Source organism: Chrysoperla carnea, chromosome 3 (genome assembly GCF_905475395.1).
Source record: "Chrysoperla carnea chromosome 3, inChrCarn1.1, whole genome shotgun sequence".
Taxonomy (NCBI): domain Eukaryota; kingdom Metazoa; phylum Arthropoda; class Insecta; order Neuroptera; family Chrysopidae; genus Chrysoperla; species Chrysoperla carnea.
The window spans coordinates 37,646,606-37,660,577 of record NC_058339.1 but is presented as its reverse complement, the minus strand read 5'-3'; the positions used below and the strand labels follow the sequence as shown (position 1 = coordinate 37,660,577).

Below are 13,972 nucleotides of genomic sequence, written 5' to 3'. Positions count from 1 at the left end.
TAACAGTAGTTTATTTTCATTAAACTTTCCAAATAATAACATTTGTAAAAACAATAAAATTAAAATTAAGAAGTTAAGCTAATTAGTATTTTAAAAATACCCAAAGTATTAGTTAAAAACAAATATTCATACAAATAAATTTAAACCATTTTAAAACAATTATTTCTTGAGTAACAAAAAATTTCTTATCTAAATGTAATATTTAATCTTGATAACACAATAATGTTACAAAAATAAATCATTTTAAAGCATTGCGATCACTGTGTTTAGTAGGGATATACGTAGTTTTACGTGTGGTAAAAACATGAATAATAATTGCTGCTGGGAAAATTATTTTAATGTTAATAATAATACATAATTGCCAGTACTAATCAATAGGGTATTATCGTTAATCAAGAATAAATTATGAAATTTGAAAAAAGTTAAAATATATGTAAAAATGTACTTCTGTAATATATGTAAAAATTCTGATTTCGTGTCGTAAAAGCACATTTTTCTTTAAAAATATTAAAATTAAAAATCGTAATTTTTAAACTGTATATCACGTGACGTAAAACGTGGGAAAGCCCTGTTGTGATGTCATATCGGTATGAGCCATAGACCATCAGTTAGTTCAGTGTAGACCGCTGGGTATAATATATCCATAGATAATAAGTATTTATATTTATTATAATCAGATGTCTATGAATATATCTGTCAAACTTATTTGTGCTATTTCGTATAGTGATACCCATATTACGTCATCAAATTGGATGCCCGCGTTTTTGACAGTTTAAAAAAGGTTTCAAATTTAATTTAAATTTTTGGCAAGCGTGTGTATTTTTCCGAAATAAATTTTTGGTGGCTTTTTATTAGCAAAATCAACATTTTGAAGTACTTTTTCAAAAATAGTGGAATACATGATTTAGAAGTTCTTGTGTTCGCACTCCTTTAAAAGTAAATCTAATATTTCTTCTTTTTTTTTTACTTTTAGAAACATGTCAACAATACATTATCGTCCCATATTTTTAACAAATAAAATTATAAACGGATATAAACATTATTAAAGAGGATGTGAACATTTTTGCGGTAGTTAACGAGACTCAGTTACATCAGTAGTGGTATAATATGTTTGTGTATTATGGAGAAGAACTAAAAATATTGTTTGATTAATTGGATGATGTTGATTTGATTATTATATGGATTGGTTTTTATGTCGAGAGCGTATACATAACATAACAATAAATATACACGGAATCGGTAACAATACACGTTTGATTGAACAACAACCGCGCAGTAAATAATCGACGCGGACGAACGGCGATTGTCAACAGCAATAATAACAATATAATATATCTATCTACCTGCTTCTATTTGTTTTTCTCTGTGTATTTTATTGTTTATGTCACATGGCTTCAGCGACACGCACCAACAGGTCAGTTGGTTAAAATATTTTTTTTTCGTAATAAAATCAATTATTTTTTTTGTGTGAACTATTTAATTTTTGTTATTGTTTTTACCAAACAGAAATAGTCAAAAAGTTTAAATTTTTATACTCAGTTTTGTATTTAACTTCATGGTTGTTATGCCGGTGTAGCGGTTTACATTAAATTTTTATTTTAGTTATTTATTTATTTGTGTGTGTTGCGGTTTAAACTGAATTTATTATTATTATTATTGAATAATAATTAATTTTCAATTATTTTTTTGTGAATATTTATTAATTTAAATTTAAAAAAAAAGAAGTTATTTGAACAATATGTGTACTGTGAGGTGAGTTGTATATTTCATTTATTTTTTTTTAAATTATTTATTTTTATTTTATTTATTTTACTTTATTAGAATTCTTTTGTTTTGTATTAATTATTAATTTTTATAGAAAACAATTGAATAAATATTTGACGTTTCTGTTTCTTTTATTACGTAAAAATCTTATAATAATAATGAAGGAAGTTTTTTTTAATTGGAAATATTTTTAAATTATAATTATTTGGGATTAATCGGAAAAATTGATGGAAAGTAATTTTAATTTTTAAAAGTGAATTTCAATTAAATATTTTATTTTTTGAAAATTTAATTTCTTCTAGAACACTATATCGTTTTTAGACTGTAAAAGTTTTTGGTTTTTATTAAAGTTGTATACAAATTCTAAGAAAATTAAAAAAAAAGGGTCTTTTAAAATGAACAATGAACAATAAAAATTCTGTTTTTGAACTTAAAAACTTTTTGGCTGATGAAATCTCTCCAAAATGAAAAGAGCTAAAATATTTTATATTTTAAATTATTTTTTAGCAAAGAGGCATTTTTTTATTCGAGCAAGTGAAGATTTTTGTCACTAACCCTGTTACATAGATATTAACAAATGGGCATTTAACATTTTTATAGGTCAAAAAATGTCAAGTGTACGTTTCTAGTAAAAATTAATTTTATTCTAGTTATAGATTCTTAAGGTAGTACTATCGGTAATAGACTTTGCATTCAGAATTTTATGAAACTTGGCATAGTTGGCCATTGTTCTATCATAATTAAACCAGTTAAATTTTTAGGGGCCTTCAGAGAACTGAAAATCTGAACGTCCAGTTTTGTGAAATAAAATAAAATCTGTGATTTCCCATAATGATCAATGTTAAAATATCTTTAAAATATCTTTTTTTCAGTTCTCTGAAGGTCCCTAAAAAACTGATTAATTATGATATAATAATGGACAACTATGCCAAGTTTCATTAAATTCTGAATGCAAAGTTTATTATCGATAGTACTACCTTAAAAATAAAAATACACTTAAATTTTCTATATTCGAATAGTTAAATCTATATCAAAAACTTTTTATTGACGTAAATCGCCGAAAAACCTTAGAAAAATCAATATTGTCTTCATATTTTGTTGGTAAATGTATGTCAAACAAAAATGATAAGAAATAAAGAAATGAATTAATAGTTCCCATGGGTAACATAATGGTCTATAAGTATACAGGCACTCTACCGTTTGGTTTCCTATTCGAAAGTATAGTTTATCACTATCTTGTTAGAAACCATTTAGAAGAGAATTTTTCTTTTTATACCATTGCATATATGTAATATGCAAGGTATACTAAGTTTAGTCCCAAGTTTTTATACCAGGCATATATGTAATATGCAAGGTATACTAAATTTAGTCCCAAGTTTGTAACGTCTAAAAATATTATTAATTTTGTCGAGCGTTAATTTATGGAATTCCATTATCAATGAATAAAACCAATTTTTCTTTGCTAAGTCCACTAAATTATATTTATTTTAAATAAATAAAAACAAATAATTATGTATCTGTAACAATAGTTTCAACCTGTGCGGCCATTATCAAACAATTCAATTCTAAAAATATTTATGCTACGGAAAAAAATTTAGTAAAGGTGCTCATAGAATCACCTCATTAATCCATTTCCGGTCCGTCTGTCCGTCTATCTGCCAACACGATAACTCAAAAACGAAAAGAGATATCAAGATGAAATTCTTACAGCGTACTCAGGATGTAAAAAGTGAGGTCGTAAATGAGCAACATAGGTCGATTGGATCTTGGGTCCGTAAGAACCATCTTGTAAATCGTTTAAGAACAAAAGTTTAAATGTAAAAAATGTTCCTTATAAAAAACAAAACAACTTTTGTTTGATACTTTTTTTCGTTAACATCACTGTTTACCTGTGAGGGCTCAAATTAAGCGTAAATTCTATGTATTAAATGGGAAATTGTATCAGTTATACGTATGTGTGACATTTATGTATGAGTAATCAACACTGTTTATGCATGGTATTTCAACAATTAACTCAGTCGATTGTTTGTTTTCACTTGTTTATTATTTATTTGAGTTAGGAAATGGAAAAAAAGGAAAACAACAATAATTTTTTATGTTATTTGTTTGAAAAATTATGTATTTTATTTTTTGCTACTTAAAGGACATTATTTATAGTTATTGTTTTATACCAAAGCAGAGACGGACCTTGAGACGACTGAGTTTAATTTTTTGCTTTTTCCAAAGTTTCTCAAAAACGGTGCAAATATTTTTTTTGTTGAGTTGCAAATAACTCTACATCTACATTTAAAAGTCAATAAATCCAAAGATTTTTTCGCAGGTGAAAAACGAAATGGGTTTGAAATTTGAGGCCATTGAACTTTGGACTAATAAAAAACAATGTAAAATTTTTTGTTTTAAAATTTTTATCTTATCTTAGCAGTCCTTAAAGTGGTGAAAATTATTTTACTTAGTATAAATTCATTTGATTTAAATTAAATTTCAAGTTAATATGTTTTGAAGTTTTACTATAAAAATTATGTGAAAAATTCGAAAAGTTTGCACTTTGGAGTGTCGAATCTAAAAAGTGTATTCTTATAAATTGTATCCGATTTTATCCTTTTATTAATCGTATCTAAAGAAATGTTGTGTGGCGTCACACCAAGTTCATTTTTAAAAAAATATTACTGATAATTTTTAGTGAAATTATTGTGTTTTTCTAAAAATATTTGGAAAATTTCTAATTCATAATAATTTAATAAAGGAATTTTTATTATCTAAATGTTGTTTAAGTAATTTAGTACTTTGGTCTCAAATGACTTAATTTTTAATAAAACATCGCAGACTAATGGTGTTTTTATGTAATAAAAATAATTATTAAAAAAAAGAAAAAAGTTAAATAATATTTTTAGTCATATTTTTCCCTAAAAATATAAACTTATGCACTCTACCAAAGATCAATGGGGAAGAGTGGGAGTGTATTATAAATTCGTTTCAGGATCCCTGAAACGTGATGTATGGGTTTTTGGGGATATTTGACATATATTTTCCCTTCGCTACTTTTGGGTATGCCCAGCGTCCTCCTTGTTAGTTCAACCGATCTGAAATTCACTATAAAGTGTTGTTTACTAGGCGGGTTGTTGGAAAGCGAGATGCCATTTCAGCAATTTGGAGGGGATTTACTTTTTTCAACGTATTTAAGGCTTCGAATTTCAGTCAATTGTTTGTTTTCACTTGTTTTTATGAAAAACAATCATGTTTTTTCGTGGATTTTAAAGCTTGACGCATTTCTACACGATCTCTTAATACTTCAAGTTAAGAAAATGTCTTTTGGAGTTGCCACCTGCCCCTTTTTCTCATTTGAATATATAATGAGGGGGGAATATGACCATGGGGGAGGACCTCTGCTACTCCCGAGTTCTTTTTTTATCCGTCTGTAATAAATGTCGTTACTTTTGCTTGTACTTAAACGTGAGAAAATTTATTAAATTTCATATGGAACAAATTTATTTATTTATATTTAAAATAATTTTACGTAGAAAAAGTATATTTATTTATTTTGGTTGATTTATAAAAATTATAAAATATAATTATTATAAACTATTGGAATTGAACTAGTATTCTAGGAGCTGGTGACAATAGAGTATAATCTATATTATTCTAGACGCGTCGGCCAATTTGTTCATAAGTGTTCATAAAATCATCTAATTAGTCCATTTCCGGTTGTCTAGCTGTCTCTGTCTTCTGTCCATCTGTCATCACGATAAATTAAAAACGAAAAAAGATATCAAGTTGAAATGTGAGGACGTAAAAAGTGAGGTCGAGTTCGTAAATGAGCAACATAGGTTAATTGGTCAGTTATGAATATATGTGGCTATCTAAAAGTGAATATCTTTCTTTATTTACGTGTCGTCAAAAAACAAACGATTGCGTCATCAACACTGTGTATACATGGTATTTAAAAAATTAACTCAGTCAATTGTTTGTTTTCACTTGTTTAGAAATCATTTACAACGTGTTTTGTTAAATATTTTTACTTAGAAAATTATTTTATGTACTCATTTGTAATTTATTTTTGCAAATGGTGCAATAATTATAAACAATTTAGTTTACTTTAACTCTTTTTCATGAAAAAAATAATATATAACAATTTTTATTCTTCAAAATTTCGTAATAATTTCTGTATTCATTAGCGATTTTGCAATAAATATTTATAAAGAGGGGTGGGTAGCCTCAATCCACGTGTTGACAGTTTTACTATTTTAAAAACCTAATTTATTTAGGAAATTAATTTTTTGAATAGCCTGTGTATATTTTTGAAGTTTGGTTTTGTTTTTATAATCTAGAAAATCTTACCTTGAATTTATTAGAGAATACTCAAAGATAAATCATGAATATTTTCTCAGAGCGAGAAAAATTATTTTTTACTTTTTAGCACAATTAAATCTTGCCCCTAAAATAATATTTCTTGTTTAAATTTTTATTTAAAACTAAAAAACGTATGTATATCAAATATGGTAGAAGCGATGGGAAAACCAGGTCATAAATAGATCAAAAATTTGCAAGATTTAATTACAAACAACGGGCAGACGAAACTAATATAAATAAGATCTCATTTGGATGGAAATGATGTTGATTAAAAAAATAGTTGCATAATAATAATTGTTAAAATTTAATAATAATTTATAATTATATTATATTTTTTAATCTATTGTTGTTGTAGCTATTTATCAGAAAATTGTTTGGTATATACATGACCTTGAGTTTTTACCCAATTGTTAAAATTAAATTTTCTTTAAACATGACAACATGATACCTGAATGTTACGTGTTAATTTTTATTTTTTGTATTATTGCTTTTTCCGGATAAATATTTCATTTTTTTATGAAAAAAAATTATAATCTGACTATGCTTGAATTAATTTGGCGGCGTCACTACAAAAAATTAGAAAATATAAGAACAAATATATATTTTTTGTTAAAAAATTAATACATAGTTGAAATTTCGTGAGTAGTTTCTTTTAAATGAGTCTTCCAAACTTCTCTATCTCTGTACGACTTTTGTCGAAAGTGCTACGCTTTCAAATGAACAAGTTAATGTCCATATTTAAGCTATCGATAAAATTATATTCACTTATAATAAGTTACAATGCAGAGTTCTGAGATATCGCAATATTTGGATCGATTTTAGTCCGTATCTCCAAAACTATTCGACCAATCATCAAATGTACCCGATTTTTGTACTTTTTGGGCCAAAATAACCTTTATACTGAGTTTTATCGAAATTGGAGATAAAAAAATTTTTCCTTTGAAAAGCCTTTGAAACAATCTAGAAAATCGGGAACAAATTTTTTGTTTTGGAATTTGATGATACTCAGTGGATGGGGTAATTTTGATCCAAAAAGTATAAAAATCAGGTTAATTTAATTATTGGACCTATATAAAATTACAATGTCTGCTAGCATCATGGTCAAAACTTCATTTTCAAAAAAGTTAAAAAATTAAAATCCATAAAATTGTGAGAAAAAGGGAGGATAAGTGAGGCCTGTAACGTGATAGCCTTTGTTTTAAAAAGGAGAAATTACCCAGCAAAACATGCGGGTATCTGCTGGTAATATATAAAATTAAAAAAATAAATTTTTGTGAAATCATTCCCAATATTTGTAACTAATATATTATGGTTGGTTGAGTGCAGTCAACATGTTATGAAACATATATTTATCATCTGCTGATTAATAAAATAACAAATTAATATTATAAATTGAAAACAATATAAGAAACTAATAATAATAATAATAAGTATTATTATTATTTTTATTTCATTATTATAATTTTATATTATAAATGCGAAAGTAAGCATGTTTGTTTGTTTTGTTAGCTTTCACGCTAAAACTAGCGAATGGTTTTTAATGGAACTGTACAGCAATATATTTCATACTTCAGAATAACACATGAGATATAATTTATAAATATATATTTATATAAAAAATTTAAAAATTAATTTAATTTTACATAACCATAAATTACAGATTTCTATAAAAATAATCAATATAAAATATTTCTCGGCTATCTTCTCTGACATACTCAATGAATAACTACTATTATACATTTAAAAAAATAGAAAACCATACATATATTTTACCTGTGTAAAAGAATCCTTACCATTATTTCGAGTGTTATAGAAAGCGGATAAGTGAAAGCAATCTTTATCAATCTTTACTTTTAAACCCAGCGAAGCGGATGGTTATCACTCTAGTATAATTTATATAATAAATGTATAAATACAATGTTATTATTGTTTTATGTTGAAAATAATAATTATATGAATCTAATCTCTTAATTTTATGCAATGGCAGATTCTGTTTATGTCTATTTAAATAAATACAATTATTGTTATAATGATTATTACTAAATTTTGTGTTTAAATAGTCAAATTGAGCCATTTAATTTAGCGATAATGTACCATACCTTCCGTCGTTAGCTTCCCTTATATATCCAGATTTATTCCAGTATTGTAAGAGTTCAATAACTTAGGTGATTTTATGAACACCTATACCAAAATTTTGTTCATAGCATCAGTATTTTTAAGCATTACAAACTTGGGACTAAACTTAGTATACCTTTGTATATTTCATAAACATGATATAATAAGGATAATACATATCCTTCTGTGCAGGAACGTATTCCTATCACAACAGGAAAATGAGATATTCGATAATCTTCCGTTTACATTTTTAAGACCACTTTGAATGGTCTCAAATCTTTTCAATGGTTCAGATACGTCTGGAACATTATACAAATTTTAGAACATTGAGTTGCTTTGAAACAAAATTCTCAGAACATACTCCAAGAATTTTCTGGAATGTTCTGTCTGTAAATAATTACTGTCTGATATATTATTAAATATTCCATAACTTTATCGTACATTTTCGAATTTTCTAAGAGAGCTTAGGGTTATTACACCATATAATTTCCAATCCGAGGTTGTGTTTTTTCTCAATCTGTGTTGGCTTAGTTTGCCTTTGTCGATCCAATTTACATCTCGCCAAATCCTTTTTTTTCCCGGAATTTCTGACGTGGATGGATTTTAGTATAATATATTCTGAATTTTTATTCTAGGTCATAAAAATAAAAAACTGGTACAAAATTTATAAAACATGTATTTACTATTTTATTGTACTCGTATTTTATCAAGTATACAAAATCAACACGAAATGTTTTTACTAAAATAGCAAACAAATATTTTTTTATTACGACTTTTCTTTATTAATTACCTACATACGAAAAAAAAATTATGTTAAAATCATATTTAATAAAATATAAATAAATACAAGTTACATGATGGTACTGAATCGTACAAATTACGTCACACAATAATTTTTCATATTAGTTTTCTTTTATTTATTCAAATGAAAAATTTATTTACACGCATAAATAATACAATAACTGAATTCGATTTCGTGTACAGTTTAGTATATTTCGGTAAAAAAATAACTATCAAGGTCAATCCTTAGACACTACGAACAATTAGGTCTTCAACAGTGGATGTGACATTGAATCTCATTTTTCAAATCATATTGACTAGAAATTTATATGACTCGTATTAGTCGCGTAGACTCCTAAAATATTTCTGAACGATGTGGCAACAAAATGGTGATTTCCATTTTAGAATCTTAAAGGGGAAGTTCCAGGTAGTACAATTGTCTTAGAGTTTTACCTCGGAATCTAAGGGAATAAGCTGAATACTTGCACAATCCTTTATTTTTATAGTACAAATGCTGTCTCAAATGTCACTTATGGTCACGTATAAGCGCCCTTATATATTCTTTTTTGATAATATCTCGTGTCCTTTGCCTTCAATTGTATTTACATTTATCATACAAGTTGTAGAGGATAAAATTCCATTTCGAATTCAATTAAGCTTGAACCCTTTTTTTATACGTTGAGCCGTTTTTGAAATAGCGGGCGCAGAAGATGGAGTTTTCATTGATACCTACGTACCTTAGTGCAAGCAGTCAATTATACTTTTATACCATGTATATGAAATATATCAAGGTATACTAAGTTTAGTCCCAAGTTTGTAACGCTTAAAAATATTGATTCTATGATCAAAATTTTGGTAAAAGTGTTCATAAAATCACCTAATTAGTCTATTTCCGGTCGCCTGTCTGTCGTCTGTCGTCTGTCCGTCTGACATCACGATTACTCAAAAACGAAAAAAGATATCAAGCTGAAATTTTTATAGCGTGCTTAGGACGTAAAAAGTGAGGTCAAGTTCGTAAATGAGCAACATAGGTCATTTGGGTCTTGTAAACCTTTAGAGTTAGAACAAAAGTTTAAATATAAAAAATGTTCCTTATCAAAAAATAAACAACTTTTGTATGAAACATTTTTTCGTAAACATCTGTTTACCCGTGAGAGCGCAAATTATGCGAAATTTGTTTAGTATGTATTATATGGGTATATCAGTTATATATGTGTGGCATGAATGTATATGTAATATGACAGAGTAATCAACACTGTTCATACATGGTATTTCAACAATTAACTCAGATAATTATTTGTTTTCACTTGTTTAGAGGTACCAGATCTTCTTCTACATATTGTAAGGATGATAAACTAATTAATCATTATCATTAAACAACAAATATTATATTGTATAGATATATAATATTAATAATGATTATTATATTGTCTTAATTAATTAATAAATATATTATTAAATGCAGTATATATACTACAAATATATACTACAAATATAATAAATTTATTAAAAGTAATAAAATGCAATGTTTATTGCCATTTTTATAATAAATAGTATTAAATAGTATTTACTGTATTAAATATAATTAATGAAATATGACTTTATAGTTATAGGTTATTCTTGTGATTCGTTAGTTCACATAATAGTCATATATGTTTTTATTATTATTATTATTATTATTATTATTATTATTATTAATTAATTATTAGCTTTAATTAGTTTTGATCATGTACAGAGTGTTTCATAAATATTTGAACAAACTTCTAGAGATAGTAGGAGATATATAAAGCAAATATTTCTAGACCAAAAACGTACTAAAACATTTTTTGGTACGGTTTCGAGATATAGTTCGTACCTCTTAAAAAATTGCAAAAATTGTTTAATGTCCAATTTTGATAAAACTCAGTATATAAGGTAATTTTGACCCAAAAAGTACAAAAATTGGGTGCATTTGTTGACTGATCGAATAGTTTATGATATACGGACTAAAATCAATCCAAATATTGCGATATTTCAGAAACTCTGCATCCAATCATTAAATTATTATTAAACATATTGTACTTGTTGTACGTATGTACCCACAACGATATGTTAGCATAGAGGTACTTGCATTTAATAAAACTGTATTGAGAAAGGAAATCACTAATTTTAAAATATGACAAATTTATTATCAATTATTTCTTTAGCCGGTTTTCCTGTGGCTTCGCGAGATCTCTCTTATTCATTTATGTATTTCCATGATTTATTCCTCATTTAAACCTTATCATGCTGGTTAGTGACGAAAATTAGATACTCAGTTTAAAAATGTATCGCATCGATGTACTATTTAATTTTGTAAGATTTAATTTTGATCAGTATGTAATCTATATATCATATATGTAATACAATTGTCTATACACAATAAAATGAAGGTAAATTAGCCTCGGTTTCGAATAAAAACCAAATTTTTAGTCGGAACTATTCTAGCAGGTTTGTTCGAAATAACTTTTTGTTCGAAAAATGAAAATAAATCACCGAATGTTCGGATTGAAGACATTAATTACTTCTATTTTACGACATACAAATAGCAAAATATAGCAATAACTTAATGATAACTAAAAACAAGTGAAAACAAACAATTGACTGAGTTAATTGTTGAAATACCATGCATAGACAGTTGCTAATTGCGTTTACATTTTACCCAGAATTGCTTTAATCTAAGATCCCACTTTCCCAAATGAAAGCTTACCCTGATAAAAAATAGAAAGAGTATTAAGTCTGTTTGAGTCTTGAATCACTTTTGTAAGATACTTGAACTATGTGAGGCGTGCCATTGAATTACACAAGAAAAATTTAATTAAGATAAAAATCAAAGTATCAAAATATTTGGAATAAATAAGAAAGATATCTAGGACATATCGACAAAGAAACTGAATTTGAAAGAAAACAAATAAAAAAAAAGAGTCTAGTAATCAGATTAAAGTAATTATCTTGTAATAAAATTAAAAAATTGTTTAACTGTTGAAAACAATACGTATTACACCGCCAGTATGCCTCTGCCCCGTAGAACAGTCATGCACAATGCCAACGGTGGTCGATCGACGTGCTATGAGTGAAAGTAAATAATTTTGTTAAGACCTACTGTGTTGAAGCCGGCTCAACTCGACTCGGCTCCTATTTATAAATTCATGATATTCATAATTACATATTTTGTTTCAAGTATTAAATAATGCCCTTAATTTATTACATGTACTGCAACTCTGCAAGTCATTTTATTTAATATCAAGTATTTTATAACGCAATTTTACTGTAATTACCTGTGAATGACATCGGTAAAGATCGATTTAACACGATCTTAAGAATTCAGTGCAAATTTTAAATAAAAAAATAATAAAAAGTTTAAAGCTTGTTTCTTTCTTGACAATCGAAGATACAAATAAGGTTTTTTATTTCGCATTTTATACTATTTTACGCATATAGGGACTGATTAATCTAGTTGGGAAAAATGTTCTGGGAACATGAATTCTGGATATACAGGGTAGAACATTTTAATCTATTATGGCTAAAATAGTTCGTTCAGATTGAATCTAGTTTTTGGGGTTGCTTTATTAATCAATTTTAATCCTAAAATGTAAGAGATAGCATAACACATTAAATTAGGAAATTGGTTGAAAATATTCTTTCGAAAATTGTAAGATTTCGGAGGAAATACGACGAAATACGAAAAATATATCATTGTTGCATTAAATCGAAAGAAAAAAAAACGCAAGATACAGAAAAATGCTTAAGCAAAAGTTGTCCAAATGTTAAAATAATAAAATAATATTTGCAACTAATTTAACAGCACTTAGAATCGATATCCTAAGCCAATATTTTATTTTCTAGTGATCAATTAATAAATTATTAATTTATAAAGAAATAAAAAGCACAAATTTTATTACAAATTTTATATTTTCCGGCATTGAAACTTTATGATACCTTCAAATATAATTTATATGAAACAAAATATTGAATCACGAAAACCATTGAATCTTGTTGAGTTGGATAAATGTTGTTTTGGATGACTTATTTACAAGAAACATAAAACAAATACTCACGTGTGCTGTTAAGTCTGTTGTTTGTTTAAATGTTTATTGATATTATTTATATTCGATGGATATACTTGAAATTTTGGCAGATCGTTGCATTTTTAGCCAAGATTGTCATTTGTAACCCAAAATTCTCACTGTAAAAGAAAATCATTATAAAAGAAATTTGCATCCGTTTCCACACTACCATTGAGGTAGGATACATCAGCGCGTTTTTTTTACGTGGTATCCCCTATAGGCCTAATCCACGATCTTTTCCTTCTATTTAAGTGCATCCGGTTACATTTAAACAGAAGAAAAAGATAAATAATCATCCAATTTGTCGTGACCGGAACATGACAAATTGGATAACATTATCGCAATTCCTAAAAAAAAAAAATTCACAATCCCCAAATACTATCAGCCTAAATTTGACATCACTTAATATAATTACAGGACAGGTATTCCTAAAATATAAGAAAGAGATAAAAAAAAACATAAATATCCCTGGAAAAAAATTCAATTATTTCAAAAACAAAAGGGATAAATAAAAATTGCTTAATTTACAATAATCTTTATGCATAAATATTTCTGAAGGTCCATTTGAATTAACCATATCAACCTAGTTATAAGTAGACTTACCCCAGAATGAAACCAATCCAAAATATCACAGGCTATAACACAGGCGAAAAATCCATGTAATCAAGATCATTTTTTCCGTACATTATCTGTCTAGATATACCTAACTCACTTTAAGTGATGACTGCGCACGTTGCAAGTTCCGTCTCAACGTCATCATGAGTTGATACAATCCCCTATCGAGGCGCTTGGCTTATAGACAGACATAACGAGAAAAAATTGATTTTTGACTACACAATTTCTCATAGTGTTATAACACATGCAACAAATCGAACGAGTTT

The 13,972-nt window shown here is 26.9% G+C and overlaps 1 protein-coding gene across 2 annotated transcripts in view; it reads left to right on the top strand.

Annotated features, from left to right (window-relative positions):
* Window positions 1–1,113: 1,113 nt before the first annotated feature.
* Window positions 1,114–13,972, top strand: part of LOC123295218 — a 73,851-nt gene continuing 60,992 nt past the window's right edge. Inside the window, exon 1 of one of the 2 annotated variants that reach the window (XM_044876474.1) lies at window positions 1,114–1,414. In XM_044876474.1, coding sequence (XP_044732409.1) covers window positions 1,389–1,414 — 26 coding nt within the window. In that variant the 5' untranslated portion in view covers window positions 1,114–1,388. Of the gene's footprint in view, window positions 1,415–1,647; window positions 1,753–13,972 lie in introns of those variants that run through there. The other variant, XM_044876476.1, reaches the window with a different exon arrangement.